The sequence below is a fragment of the Nannospalax galili genome, unplaced genomic scaffold (genome assembly GCF_000622305.1).
Source record: "Nannospalax galili isolate Female #2095 unplaced genomic scaffold, S.galili_v1.0 scaffold74, whole genome shotgun sequence".
NCBI classification, from domain to species: domain Eukaryota; kingdom Metazoa; phylum Chordata; class Mammalia; order Rodentia; family Spalacidae; genus Nannospalax; species Nannospalax galili.
Window position 1 is genome coordinate 254,100 of NW_008335376.1, and position 12,987 is coordinate 267,086.

At 34.6% G+C, this 12,987-nt stretch overlaps 1 protein-coding gene across 7 annotated transcripts in view; it reads left to right on the forward strand.

Moving 5' to 3' along the window:
- Cnot2 (CCR4-NOT transcription complex subunit 2) overlaps positions 1-12,987 on the forward strand; it is a 110,320-nt gene that overhangs the window by 43,135 nt on the left and 54,198 nt on the right. For 2 of the 7 annotated variants that reach the window (XM_017797375.2, XM_029562038.1), the window contains exon 3: positions 9,045-9,272. The exons of 3 other annotated variants lie outside the window; for them this stretch is intronic. In XM_017797375.2, coding sequence (XP_017652864.1) covers positions 9,252-9,272 — 21 coding nt within the window. In that variant the 5' untranslated portion in view covers positions 9,045-9,251. The remainder of the gene's footprint in view (positions 1-9,044; positions 9,273-12,987) is intronic. 2 more of the 7 variants (XM_017797376.2, XM_008830041.3) reach the window with 2 other exon arrangements.

The window sequence follows — 12,987 nt, forward strand, 5'->3', positions numbered from 1 at the left end:
AAGAGTGAGCAGATGAAGAAATGAATTAAAAAAAAAAAAAACCTAAATCCAGTTAACTGATTCACAATATCCTTTTCTCTGCTCTTGAAACTCTTTGACAACAAATGGCTGTAACTTAATGTCCTTAGAGACATAAAACAAGTGAATGGGATAAAACTCAAAATAATGACTTGTTATGTTTCATTCATTTGGAGTACTGTAGGTGCTAAAATGAGGTAGCTCATAATGATAAATTATGAATAGTAATATGATGTTGCTATTCATGTCACAGTCACATTTCAGCAGAAGTCACTTTGACTCTTAGAGCTTAATGTTTTAAAGTTTAGTATTTTGACATTACTTGCTCCTCTCTTCCATGTTTTCCTCATCAACTAAGATCATGAAGTTTAATGAATTCCCAAGTCTCATTGGTTGACTCACTGCTACATTATGCTAGCCTTTCTTTGTGTTAGATGCAAACATTATTTTTCCTTCTGAAATCATAAAATGAGATGGCATTTGTTTTCTTTTTAAAAACTTTATTACTGCCAGGTGCGGTGGCGCACACCTTTAATCCCAGCACTTGCGAGGCAGAGGCAGGCGGATCTCTGTGAGTTCAAGGCCAGCCTGGTCTACACAGTGAGTTCCAGGACAGCTGGGGCTACAGGGAGACCCTGTCTCAAAAAGACCAAAAAAAAAAAAAAAAAAAAGAAAAAGAAAAAGAAAAAAAGAAAACTTTACTGTGTAATTTATTTGTGCGCTTGCACGTGTGACTGTGGAGGTCAGAGGATAACTTGCCAGAGCGTGGGTCCTGGGGATCAAACTCAGGTTCTCAGATCACTGTGCTATCTCACCAGCCCCATGACATTAGTTTTCTAGAAAACATGTTTTCCTATTATAAAGCTCTTGTTTTATGGCACACTCCAAGTGTCTTTTTTGTTTTTTGAATTTTTTCTTTTAAAAAAATATTTTATTACTTTTGTTTTATGTATATGCGTGTATTGCCTGCATGCATGTAAGTGCACCTGTGTCATGCAATGCCCACAGAGGACAGAAGAGGGCGTTGGATCCCCTGGAACTGGAGTTTCAGACAGTTGTTAGCTGCCATGTGGATACTGGGTCTTCTGCAAGACCAGTCTGTGTTCTTAACTGCTGAGCCATCTCTTGAGCCCTGAATTTTTTCTTTTTAAATTTTTTAAAAGTTTTTTGTGTATGTTTGTTTTGCCTGTGTTTAAATAAGAGCACCATGTGTGAAATGCCCATGGAGGGCATCAGATTCCCTAGAACTGGAGTTACAGATGGTGGTTAGCTATTATTATGTGGGTGGTAGGAACTGAACTGAGGTCCTCTGCAAGAGCAGCCAGCAGCTCTTAACTGCAGAGTCATCTCTCCAGCCTCATGTTTATTTTAATAGTTCCCTAGGGAAAAAGAAATTCTGCTTAAGTTGGCCAAATGCCTTATTATAGTAGTTTAAATGGTATCAGAAAGACATTATTGTGTTTCTCACGAGATTTGAAATACTTGGTAACATACCTTTGTACTCATTTTTGGGAGTGTGGTGCTCCTTTTGGGAATTTAGACTCTAGACTTTAGATGTAAAATACTGTACTTTTCTTCAGAAAAATTTGATTTGTCTTAATTATGAATATGAAGTATAGACATTATTAAATTGAAAATTAACAGACTAGTACAAAATACTTCTGTAAACCAGGGAAAATATAGAAGCAAGCAAAGTTACCTTTGTTAATAATACTACTGCTGATGGCAGCTTAGCTTTTATTTTTAGATCTTTCTGAATTCTCACGTGAAAATTAAACAGATAGTAAAACGAAAACACATGAAAATGTTGATAATAAAATTGGTGACATAGCATAAATGGAAACCCCAAAATACAAGTAATTTTTTAAAGGACCTATATTTATCACTTTTTGAGGTTAAAAAGTAGAAGATTTAAATGTTGCATCAGACTCAGTAAATAGAAGTGTTCAGCAAATATTCATTAGTTAGTATAAATGGCTAGTTTGAAGTCAGAGTTGATTTTGCCAACTTTCTTAGATGAGTGTAGGAGACCCCATAGGAAAGTTAAAGTGACTGCTACAGCCTAGCTCTGTTAACTTTTGAGAGGACTCTTATTTTCCTGGTAGGACCCCTCTGAAGAGCAGGGTATGGACAACAGAGACACTGGGAAGAGAGGGTCCAGACAAAAAAAGGGAGAACAGAACAAGAAAATGTCTCAGAAAATAAGCCATCATATTTTCAAACACTGCATGAACTTTATGAAGCTAGGGAAGTTAACTGAAATAAAATAATACTCTAAATTTCTTGACTATTAAGAGGTCTTCTTAGGAGTATGTTTAAGAGAGTTTGTATAAATTTTGAGTTTCGTCTACATTGTTAATATTTGTCAGACATTTGATTATGTCATAATTAAATGTTTCTCCACTCCCTTGTGGTAGTGTTTTAGATATGTTTCCGTATTGAAAATATATTGTCACATAGTCTTTTAAATGTTTTTCATTTTGCATCTCATGGTTAACCCTAAATCTATTTGATTGTATAAAGTGTGAGTTAGGAATCCTTTTCTTTACCCAGATAATATTAGCATCAGCCTTTGAAACTAATTATTGTTAGTTCTCTCATAAGTGAGACTTCTATATTAAGCACAAGTTTGTTTCTCTCTGTATTCTGTTTGATTTGACTGTGCCTGTATGTACCACCCTAGCTTTGTGTTTAATGTTCATGTCTGTCTATTAACTTTGGTGTTCATGAATGTCTTTGACTTTTCTTGATCAGTTTGTTCTATGACAAATTTAGACTATTTTTGCTAAAGCTCTCCTTCACCTCCCCAAATCAAGAAATTTATAAGTGAAATTGCATTGACTTTATTTGGGGGTGGGGGGAGAATGAACACATTTATGATTTTCTTCCTGTTCATGAATTTCATGTATTGAGATATTCCATACTTTTTTTCAAATTTTATTTCCTTTTAAAGCAGACCTGCAAATCTTCACTTAAATCTACATGTCAATAGTTTCCATTTTGTAGCTGTAAATGGTATTTTAAAGAGTATTTTGTATAGGTGTTAGTTTTTTTTGTTTGTTTGCTTTTTGTTTTTTGTGTTTTCATGCCAGTAATCATTTGGAAATGATAGTTTTATTTTATGACTAGCATTTCTAAATTCACTGGTACCTCTGATGAATTGTTGAAAGAAATTGTTGGAGTAGTAATCATTTTGTTACTTATCTTACAGGGAAAGCCTTAGACTGTCACCATTAAATAGGATGTTGGTGTGGAAATTTTTAATAGATACAGGGGTTAAGAAGTTGTTCTGTTTCATTCTCATTCCCTTTCCTTCTCCTCTCCCTCCTCCCTCATTCTTTCTTCATAAGGTATCCATGTTTTTGAGATGAGATCACTACGTAGCCCAAAGTTGTGATCAAGCTTTTCTTATCTTTTTTTGCTTTCTCCTGTAATTCATCCCCTATGGTTAGAGAATGTAGTTAGTATAATATTATTTGTTTTTGTGCTCAGAATGCTTTTGGGTACAAAATTTTCCTAACCAGGTTTGGCAAAACATTTAAAATTGAAATGTTCATATTTATTAATTTTCACTGCTTTGTTCATTACTGTATCCCCTCTGAGAATATAATTGGACATGTAGTAAAGCAAAAATAGTTGTTGATTGGATGACTTAGTAGTGTTTTCAGTGGAGCATTTTGGTTTTTCTTTAGTCTGATATACTGCCAAAACCAAATAATACATACACATTTCTAATGTCTCCACTGAAATTTCACTTCAAGAAAACCGCTTATCTCTGTTACGTATTTTCAGTGCTCCTTGTTTGAAGTGTCCTAATAGTAGTCTTTCTGTCTCTTACTCTCATCTGTAATTTAATAATTTGGTGGCCCTTTCCTCCCTTTCCTTTTTCCTTAATTTTCTACCCTTTTCTCTTTTCTGTCCCTCTTTTTTCCTCCCTCACTTTTCTTTTTTTTTCTTTCTTCCTGTTTTTGTTCAGGATATCATTTTCTTCTGACTAAAGAATTTGAAAAGTTTGGGCTTTTTGTTTGGTTCTGAAAGTACTAGAGATTGAACCCACGGCCTCACATATGTTGAGCTACAGCCTGAATCCAAACTCTTTCTTTTAAATGTATTTCTGATGGTGAGGATTTCTATTAAGTTTCCTATATTTGAAAAAGTCTTTGTCTTACCTTTATTTTTGAAAGATATTTTTGCTCAACAAGAAATTGAAAGCTGGAAGTTTTGTCTTTTGTTTTTTTAGATCTTTAAAAATAATATTCTGGCTAGGCATGGTGGTTCAGGCCTGTAATTCCAGCACTCAGTAGACTGAAGTAGACAAATGGAGAGTTTGAGGCCTGCCTATGTCATATGATGACCCAATCAATCTTTCAGTCAAATAATAGTTTAAAAATAATGATCAACTTCTGGCTTGTTTCTAGTGAAAATCTGTAATTCTATTTTTAGTTGTCTACATATGTCATTTTCGCTCTGGCTGCTACTAAGGTTTAAAATTACTTTCATTTATAGATGTCTTTGATGTATGTTTTAAAAATATTTATTTTATATGTACGAGTGTATTGCCTACATGTATGTAAGGGTATCTGTGTTGTGCAATGCCTGTGAAGGACAGAAGAGGGTGTTGGAATCCCAAGAACTGGGAGTTACAGATGGTTGTTAACTGCCATGTGAGTGCTGGGACTCTATCCCAGGTCCTCTGTAATGGCTTCCAGTGTTCTTAACCTCTGAGCCACATCTCCACCCCTGATGTATGGTTTTTAATCTGTGATGTAATAAACTAATTTTCTTTGTGACTCTTCTACTTGGAATTTGTTACATGTATTTATAGTTTTTATCAAATTAGTGTGTGTGTGTGTGTGTGTGTCTCCTTCAAATGTTTTTTCTATACTTTGTCGTATGGGAACTGCAATTATACCTGCCTAAGGTTGTCCTGAAATTCTCCCCCAGTTTACTGATAAAATATTGGGGTTTTTTTTCTTGTTTTTTTTGGGGGGGTCCTGTTTTCTTTACATTGTTCTTTCATTACCATGTTTTCATGTTCAGCAATATAATTTTAGCGTTCTAGTTATTTGTGCACCTTCTTTTGCATGCAAAATATAATTGTCATTGTCCATTAATTCTGTCAGTTGTCATATTAATCATTTAAATTTAAGGTGTCATTTAATAAAAACTTTCTATTGATTGTTGAAGGTTTTCCACATTATTTTACTGATTCTTTCCATAGTTGGTGATTTTTATCCTTGGTAATTTTATTCTATTGGTTTTTGTTATTGTTGTTTTGTTGTTTTTGTTTGTTTGTTTGTTTTTGCTTGTTTGTTTGACACACAGTCTCTGTAGCCTTAGCTGACCTGGAACACACTATGTAGACTAGACTGGCCTCACAGAGATCCACCTACCTCTGCCTCCTGAGTGCTAGGACTAAAAGCATGTACCACCACATTTTTTGGTATATTTGTTAAAATTCTTGAGGTTTCCTAGGGTAGGAGTTGAGTTACTTAGGAAGCATTTGAGCTCTCTCTCTTTAAAAATATACCACTAAACAGAAACAGTAGAGGGTCAGTTTTCTCCAACTTCTAAGCCAGTATTTTCTGAGTACTTTACTTCCCTACATACCTTTTTTTTCCTGCTCTGGCTTCTGAGACCCTAAATGATTTGTATCACTGTGTTAGCCCTTAGGATTTCTTTCTTTGTTCCTTTCAGGTTGTTCTTTCGCTCTACCCATTGTGGTTTGTTCCCTTGAATCTTCTTACTGATCAGTACATCACTGAAGACTTAAGACTTAACTTTCTCCACATTTCCAGAACTGTTTCTCTGTGCAGTTTTGTCTAACTTTCTAGCTTGTTTGCTTTGGATGCCTTGGACTGCCCAGACTCTCAGCTCTAATTCTAAGAGAGTTTTGGGCTCTTGCTACCTGGGCTCCCTCTCTCCCATTGTAGCCTGAAATCAATTAGCAAGAGCAGTTATTTAACTATTGAGTCTGTGTACCTGAAAACTATTGTTAATGTATTTTGCCCACTCTTATCTTTTGAGACAGGATCTTGCTGTGTAGCCCAATCTGACCTTGAACTAGCAATGGTCTTGCCTCTGTATTTTGTTCATCTTTAAGTTGTCTTGGGGGACAGTTTCTACAACTAGTCCATCATGGTGGGAAGTAGAGGTTTTAAGATTTCATTATTTGAAATAATTAGTTGAAGATAGATAAATCATTATGAATTGTGAAAATAAGTTTTTTGTGCTAATATTTATTCAAGGCTTAGACACTTTCTGTTGTATAAGACACCATAATATACAACATACAAAAATATCACACTTGATCTGAGCATTTACAAAGTCCCCATTTGGAAAGCCACATAAAATAGTACAGATCAATAAATAAATTCCAAGTTGTCATAGCTTCTGTTGTGTTTAATCTAAAGCAAAAAGATCATTTCCCTTGAAATCCCTCCCTCAAGATTCTTCAGTATCTAATAGGCCCATAAATACAGTAGTCATTCCTCCCAGTTGAAGTAAGAATTTTAAAATAATATATCAACCCTTTCATCTGGCTTAAGCACTATTGAAAATAGGAAGGCCTTTTCTCAAGAAAAATAAAAATAAAAGTAAAGATCTTACTTAGGACCAGAAATGCTAAGGCAGAGTATATATGGCACAGGAAATTTAAAACCTTTTCTGCCGGGGTAGAAGCACTGTGGTAAATTTTAAATGTGCTAGTAGAATAAGAGCCTTGAATCCAAGCCATTAATCTCTTCTTTGGCCTCTGTCAAGTTGCACCGATAAGCTTGGGCACTGTTCATATTAAGAGTGAGGTCTTCCAAAAATAATTGGTTTATTTTGTAAAAGCATTTAAATGTAGAAATTTAATGAAGAAAATAGCAAATCACCATTAGAGCATCAGTGCCACAGCAGTGTCTGGAATTGGTAAAAGTTTAAGAACAAGCAGATATTTGTATGCTTTCAAAGTCCTTTTCAAAAACATCGTTATCATCGTTATGACATTATTACAGTACGTCTAGACTTTTGAAGTTGTAATTCAAAGAAAAGGCTGAAATCTAGATTTAGTTTTAGCTGGAGATTAAGTGCACCTTTTCCTGCTTCTCCCCAACAAAATCGTAATTTACTATTTAATTATACCTTCTTTTCAGTACAAAGCAACCGTTACATATACATAAAACACTTTATTTGCCAATGTGATCATTTCTCTGGCTTATCCAACAAGCAAACCTTACTATTTTAAAAAAGAGAATAGTAATTTACAGTGGGGGAAACTGGCAGGTTTACCACCCTAACCAAGATCAGGGCAAACATCACCTGGAGTAAATATTAGCATCAGATATAATCATACGTTGGAAATACATGCAGTGTGTATATAATGAATTTGAGAAGGGCATATACCTTTGTGGTGATGTGGCATTAAGATGCATAACTTCAATATGATTACGAAAAATATTCAAACCAAAATTGTGGAGCATTCTACAATGTATATGAAATTACATGATTGCCATGAAAGACAAGGAAAGACTTGGGTAAAGTCTCAGATTAAAGAAGACAAATGTAATAAAATGTAAGTGGTTGGGGGAAGGGGTAATTTTAACTAAAGAAGATAGGGAGGTAATTATACAACTGAAGTGGGTGAAGCACAAAACCGTATAGATATCTAGGGGAATAATATTCCTGGGGGACCCAATAGATACAAAGGCCTGGAAACTAGAATGTCCCTGATGTGTGTGAGGAACAAGGAGGCCAGTGTGGCAGTAAGAGAAGGGTAGCAAAGGAGATTAGAGTAACAAAGGATAAGGGCACTAAAGCCTAAATCCTTGAGTTCAGGAAGCCAACCTAAATGTGTTTTTACCTCGCCAGCTCTTACTTGTAATATTCCTCTATTCTACAGAACATATTATTGGGCTATATAAAGGTCTAAAGTATTAGATTATCTAGCACTTGGCATAGTCAATGCTTAATGAATGTTTACCATATTAATTTATATGACCAGATCGTTTAGAAGCAATTTAAACCATGTTCCTCTGTTAAAAGAATACTTTGTGTTTCCAACTGCTTTATACATAATTCAGGATTATGATATAGCTCTGTATTTTTAAAATATAAGGTTTCTAAAGTAACTTATCCAGTAATATCCATGCTATTGAATATTATTTTGAAATACCTTAAATATTCACTTTATGTATTTATTAGTTTTAGTATTATAATAGAATGTTTTATCTCAAATTTACTTTTTATAGTATTAAACAATTTGGTAAATGTTAGTGGGGGTTAGGAAGCACATGTTCAAGGCCCTGAATTCAATCTCCACCACTGTCTTCCCCCAAAGTAAATAAATTTCATATTGCATTTTAAAAATCCCCCAATCAGATTATTCTAAAATTCTCCCTTTTAAGAATTTAAAAAAAAAAAAAATGGGGGTGGGGGGCAGAGCCCCAGGGTGACCTTAGACTCACAGTGCTATTCCTACCTTAGCATCCCAGGTATGTGCCACCTTGTCCAGTTTAAAAATCTTTATCATTTGATTTGATTAAGGTTAATGGCTAATCAAAGGGAGCTTATTTATAGTTTTTAATCGCTATAGACATTTATGAAATTAATTTCTTTCCAGGGAATATATTTATGGCAAAAGTTATCCTTGATTTTAAAATTCACTGGTCCATTTTTAGGAGGTACATCTATTTAGTACAACTTCAATTCTGTTGATTGGTGGTGTTAATATGGATGAGAGCCTTATAGTTAATGTTGAGTACTCAGAAAAGCAAGAAAGAGTATGAGTAGATGGGCAGTGTATTTGAATATACTATCCTAGCATGTTTTCGTGATGGCCAGGTAAGCCCTGTCCTTGCATATTCTGTAAAAGTGTGCAAGTTTCTTGAGAGCTCTGCCCTTTTGGGGTTGTTTTCATTAGTGTTTTGAATCAGTCTGAAAGATGATTCTGGGGTTGGGTAATATGACGAGATAAACAGGGAGTCATAATGTTGAAACTGGACATTCAGATCTTTATAGCATGATTTCCTTATTTTTCAAAGAGCAGAAGAATCCCATCGTTTATCATGTTCTGGTTGGACTCCTTTCTTATCGTTTGCTGGAGTTTGAACTTCAGAGCTATGGTGTCAACCCTGCTGTAATATCTCAGGGGAGCTCCTAGTGTGGGGCTGGTGCCATGGCTCACCCTCCAACCTTTCCTTCTTCACTTCAGCCTCCAGCTCTGAGCTTTCCAATCCCCAGAGTAGCAAATGTTGAAAGAAGTTGCACAGGTAAGTATATGGTGGGAAAACCTGGGGTAAACAGTGGTATTATCATCAGTATTTTGAGGGTGGATGGGGCCATTTTGCTAGTAAGTTCTTTTGTTAGTTTAGAAATGTTTAAGTTTTCAACATAATGCTGTCATGGAGAGTATTAAGTAAAATCTAGTATTCTAATAAATAGTTTTAGTTCTTGATAGATCATGAGATGGAAAAAAAATAGAAACTGAATATTCATTAATATTATAATATGAAGAAAAACCTTAATATTATCCATAGTCTACCAAGATCAGAAAGCCATGTTCAGAATAGAAGCAAAGGAAAAAAAGAGAAGACAATTCTATAGATCACATTTGCCCTTTGTAATATAATCTTAGGAGGTGGCAAGTTTTAAAGCTGCCACTAGTTTTAAATGTGCTCTTTCCTCAGGTTTTAAGCAGGTAGCTATGATTTTAGGCCACAGAAAGAAATTCCAAACATCTTTTCCCTTTGAAATCTTGACAGGTGAATTGGAATATTGCACCAATTCTAGGTTTGAAATTAACAAAATTGAGTATGATGCAGTTGATGCTTATTATCTGAACACAGTTCAGCAAGTACTTTGAATATTTCATAAAAATTCATATACATGTGATTTATGATTCTTGAGCACATAATAAGACATTTGAAATTAAAGGAAAAACAAATTCTTACTATGGCTTGCCATAGGTAACATGTTTTTAGCACTGTTAAATTTTAAGTATTTGGCATTTCAGATCTTAAACAGATCTTCAAATCACAGGATTTTCAGTAGTCTTTCTCCCTTTTTCCTCTTTTAAGTTCTAAAGTTTTAATTTTCTGAGAGATTTGTAGAAATACACACCCCTCTACAAAGTATGCCACAGACCCTTTTTTTTTTTTTTTTTTTGTCAGTACATATTAAAAATCTTCCTGTTTTTATCAGATCAGTCCTCTCCCACTCCTTTTAGGAACTGGTTTAAAATACTCTAATCAGAACATTTCTCTGTTGCCTAGAGGATTTGTTTGGTTTCGTAAAGTTAGAGGCTTTTCTGTAATTACCTTGTCCTTCATACTATATAAACTTACAAAAGTACTACTTAAATTTATGCTCTATTATTTGTGTTCTCAATTTATTTTCTTATAGTTTTAGAGTTGATTCTTTAATTGATCCATGATTATGTACTTTTCCCCCTATAGATTAGCACTTTTGAAATGATTAGACTTTGGCTTTATAATAGTATACTTTTCTTTTAAAGCTTTTGTGCTTGGTAATGATTTGAATCTGTGTAAGGTTTTTTGCTACTGGAGATTTAAAATTTTTGGAACACCACTGAGTTGGTTTATTCAGTTTCAGTTGTGTATAAAACACTTTGCCTAGGTCAGAACCACATTGCAAGAGGCACATACAGACAATTTGGTTAATGCTTTCCAGAGCTCATATAGATTTGAGAGGAGTACATTAAATGATATACATCTGTGTTTTGGAAATGCCACCCAGTAATGCCATTTGAGGCACCAGATTTCAGCTTCTGGATTCAGAAGACTATGTCTCCCTCTTGTTTTCAGACCCAGGCAACCCTGTGTTTTTGTATAAATTCTTAAAAATATTTCTGTAACCCATAAAAAGGATTCTTAAGATACTTAATTCTCCAAAATGATTAATACAAATGTGTTTACCAAGAGTTTTTTGCTAAAGCACATCTCTAATGAGAGTTATGTTTCCTGTGCATCTTCCCTTGCCATCTTCAGTATTCATTTCGACTTTTGTTGCTTATGTTTTAGACATTTTACATTTACTAAAACTATGACCTGTGTTGTTCTAGGGTACTAATTTGAATCAGAAAATCTGGGTAATTTTTGGCTGAAATTTGGTATTTTTATTTTCTTGTAGCAGCAGTGGATTGCACTGAAATGCCATGTTTTTATTGAAATTCATGCACTTGAGTGACAACATTAATCCATGAACAATCTGTCATAGGTGTTTGAGAATACTGTTTATGAAAATTCACATCTCGTGACTTTAACTTCAGTTGTTTGACAGCCTAAATTAGCTGTATGTCTAATAAGAACTTATTACATAGCATTAAAAAAAATAATCCAACTCACCCCTGAGTGAAGTTATTTACAACAGCTAATCTCAGAGACTGACAGTTGATTCAAAGGAGTAGATTTTAAAGAAAGGGACAGCATTGGATTTAGTTGAATGAATTCCAATGACCTTGCCCTGCAGAGAATCAGTCACTTGCATTTAGGGCTTGTGGCGTGTTTCTTCTGAAATAGCTATGTCAGAGTCTATTTTCTTGATGGCATGACATTGTAAATTACATAAGAAATTGTAGGTTTGCATCGGTCTAACCTAGGTAGACTTAGAAACTGTTCATCTTTATCATTTACATTTATCATAGTGAAAGTACAAGGCCCCATAGTATTCTAGAAACAAGAGGACCAGGCACAAGTAGAATATTTGTCCTTTCCTGTTTCTAGGTATTAAAATCCAAGTTCTTTGACAAACTAGAATTTTAAAAAAATTTTGTGTTTATATGTATGAATGTATTGCCTGAATGTATGTAAGTGCACCGTGTTGTGCAGTGCTCACAGAGGCCAGAAGAGGGTGTTGGATCCCCTTGAACTGGACTTAAGGACAATTGTTAGCCACCATATGGGTGATAAGAATCAAACCCAGGTCCTCTGTGAAGAGCAATCAGTGCTCTTAACTGCTGAGCCATCTTTCCAGCTCTAACAAACTAGAATTTTTTTGTTCTGGGTGTACTTGTTTCTTCTTTTAAAGCAACTTCTTTAGTGTTTCTCAGGAAACACTAGTAGTAATATAATGCTTCATATACACATATTTTAGTATCCTTGAATTTAGGAATTCTTGTAGTGAGACTTGACCTATCTGGCTCCTCATGAGTAGTTTCAGATGCTAATGGACTGCTTCTTGGTAGAGTTGGATACATATCATTGGCAAGTTGTTGTTTCTTGCTTTCTCTGTAGACAAGTGAAAACCTGTACATGTACTATGTTTTTGAAGGTATGGAATTGAAAAGTTAATTCTGTGTTAGTAATCAAAATAAATTGCTAACAAGTCCATAAGATAAACAGAAAGGAGCAGCTTTCCCATTCTCATGCACTTTACAACTTGCACTGAGCACTCTTCTTGATAATGTAGAGTGCTTATTCCATAGCGAAGAGGAAAAAAATGGTGCCTCTGAAGCACTGAAACATGTTAACACAGATTTGGATTTTGGTAGTAGTGACTTTTTTTCTTTGTTTGGGAGATTTTATCTGAAGTTTGTTTAAGACAAGGCCTCTCTTTGTTTTTTGGACCTGCCTTGAACTCCTGGGCCCAAGCTTTCCTGCCCAAGCCTCTGCAGTGCTGAGACTACCAGTGGAATCCACTCCATCTACCTTTACTGTGGAGATAATTGGTTTTATGACGAGGTAACCTGCATCAGCATGTTAGCAGGAAAAACACTTCCTACTTCAGAGAGAATCCACAAGAAAAAGATGCCATGGGGGATTTGTTCCTTCTTTATTCCAATTTCTAGATACATCTTACATATTTAATATTAAAATATTTAGATTATTAGCTTCATAATGAAATTTAGAGGGTTATAATCATCTTAGTTGCTTGACGGATTAAATCGTATTCACTTTTTTGGTTTTTTTTTTTTTTTTTTGGTTTTTTTTTTTTTTTTGTTTTTTTTTTAAAAAGAGGCCCCCTTTA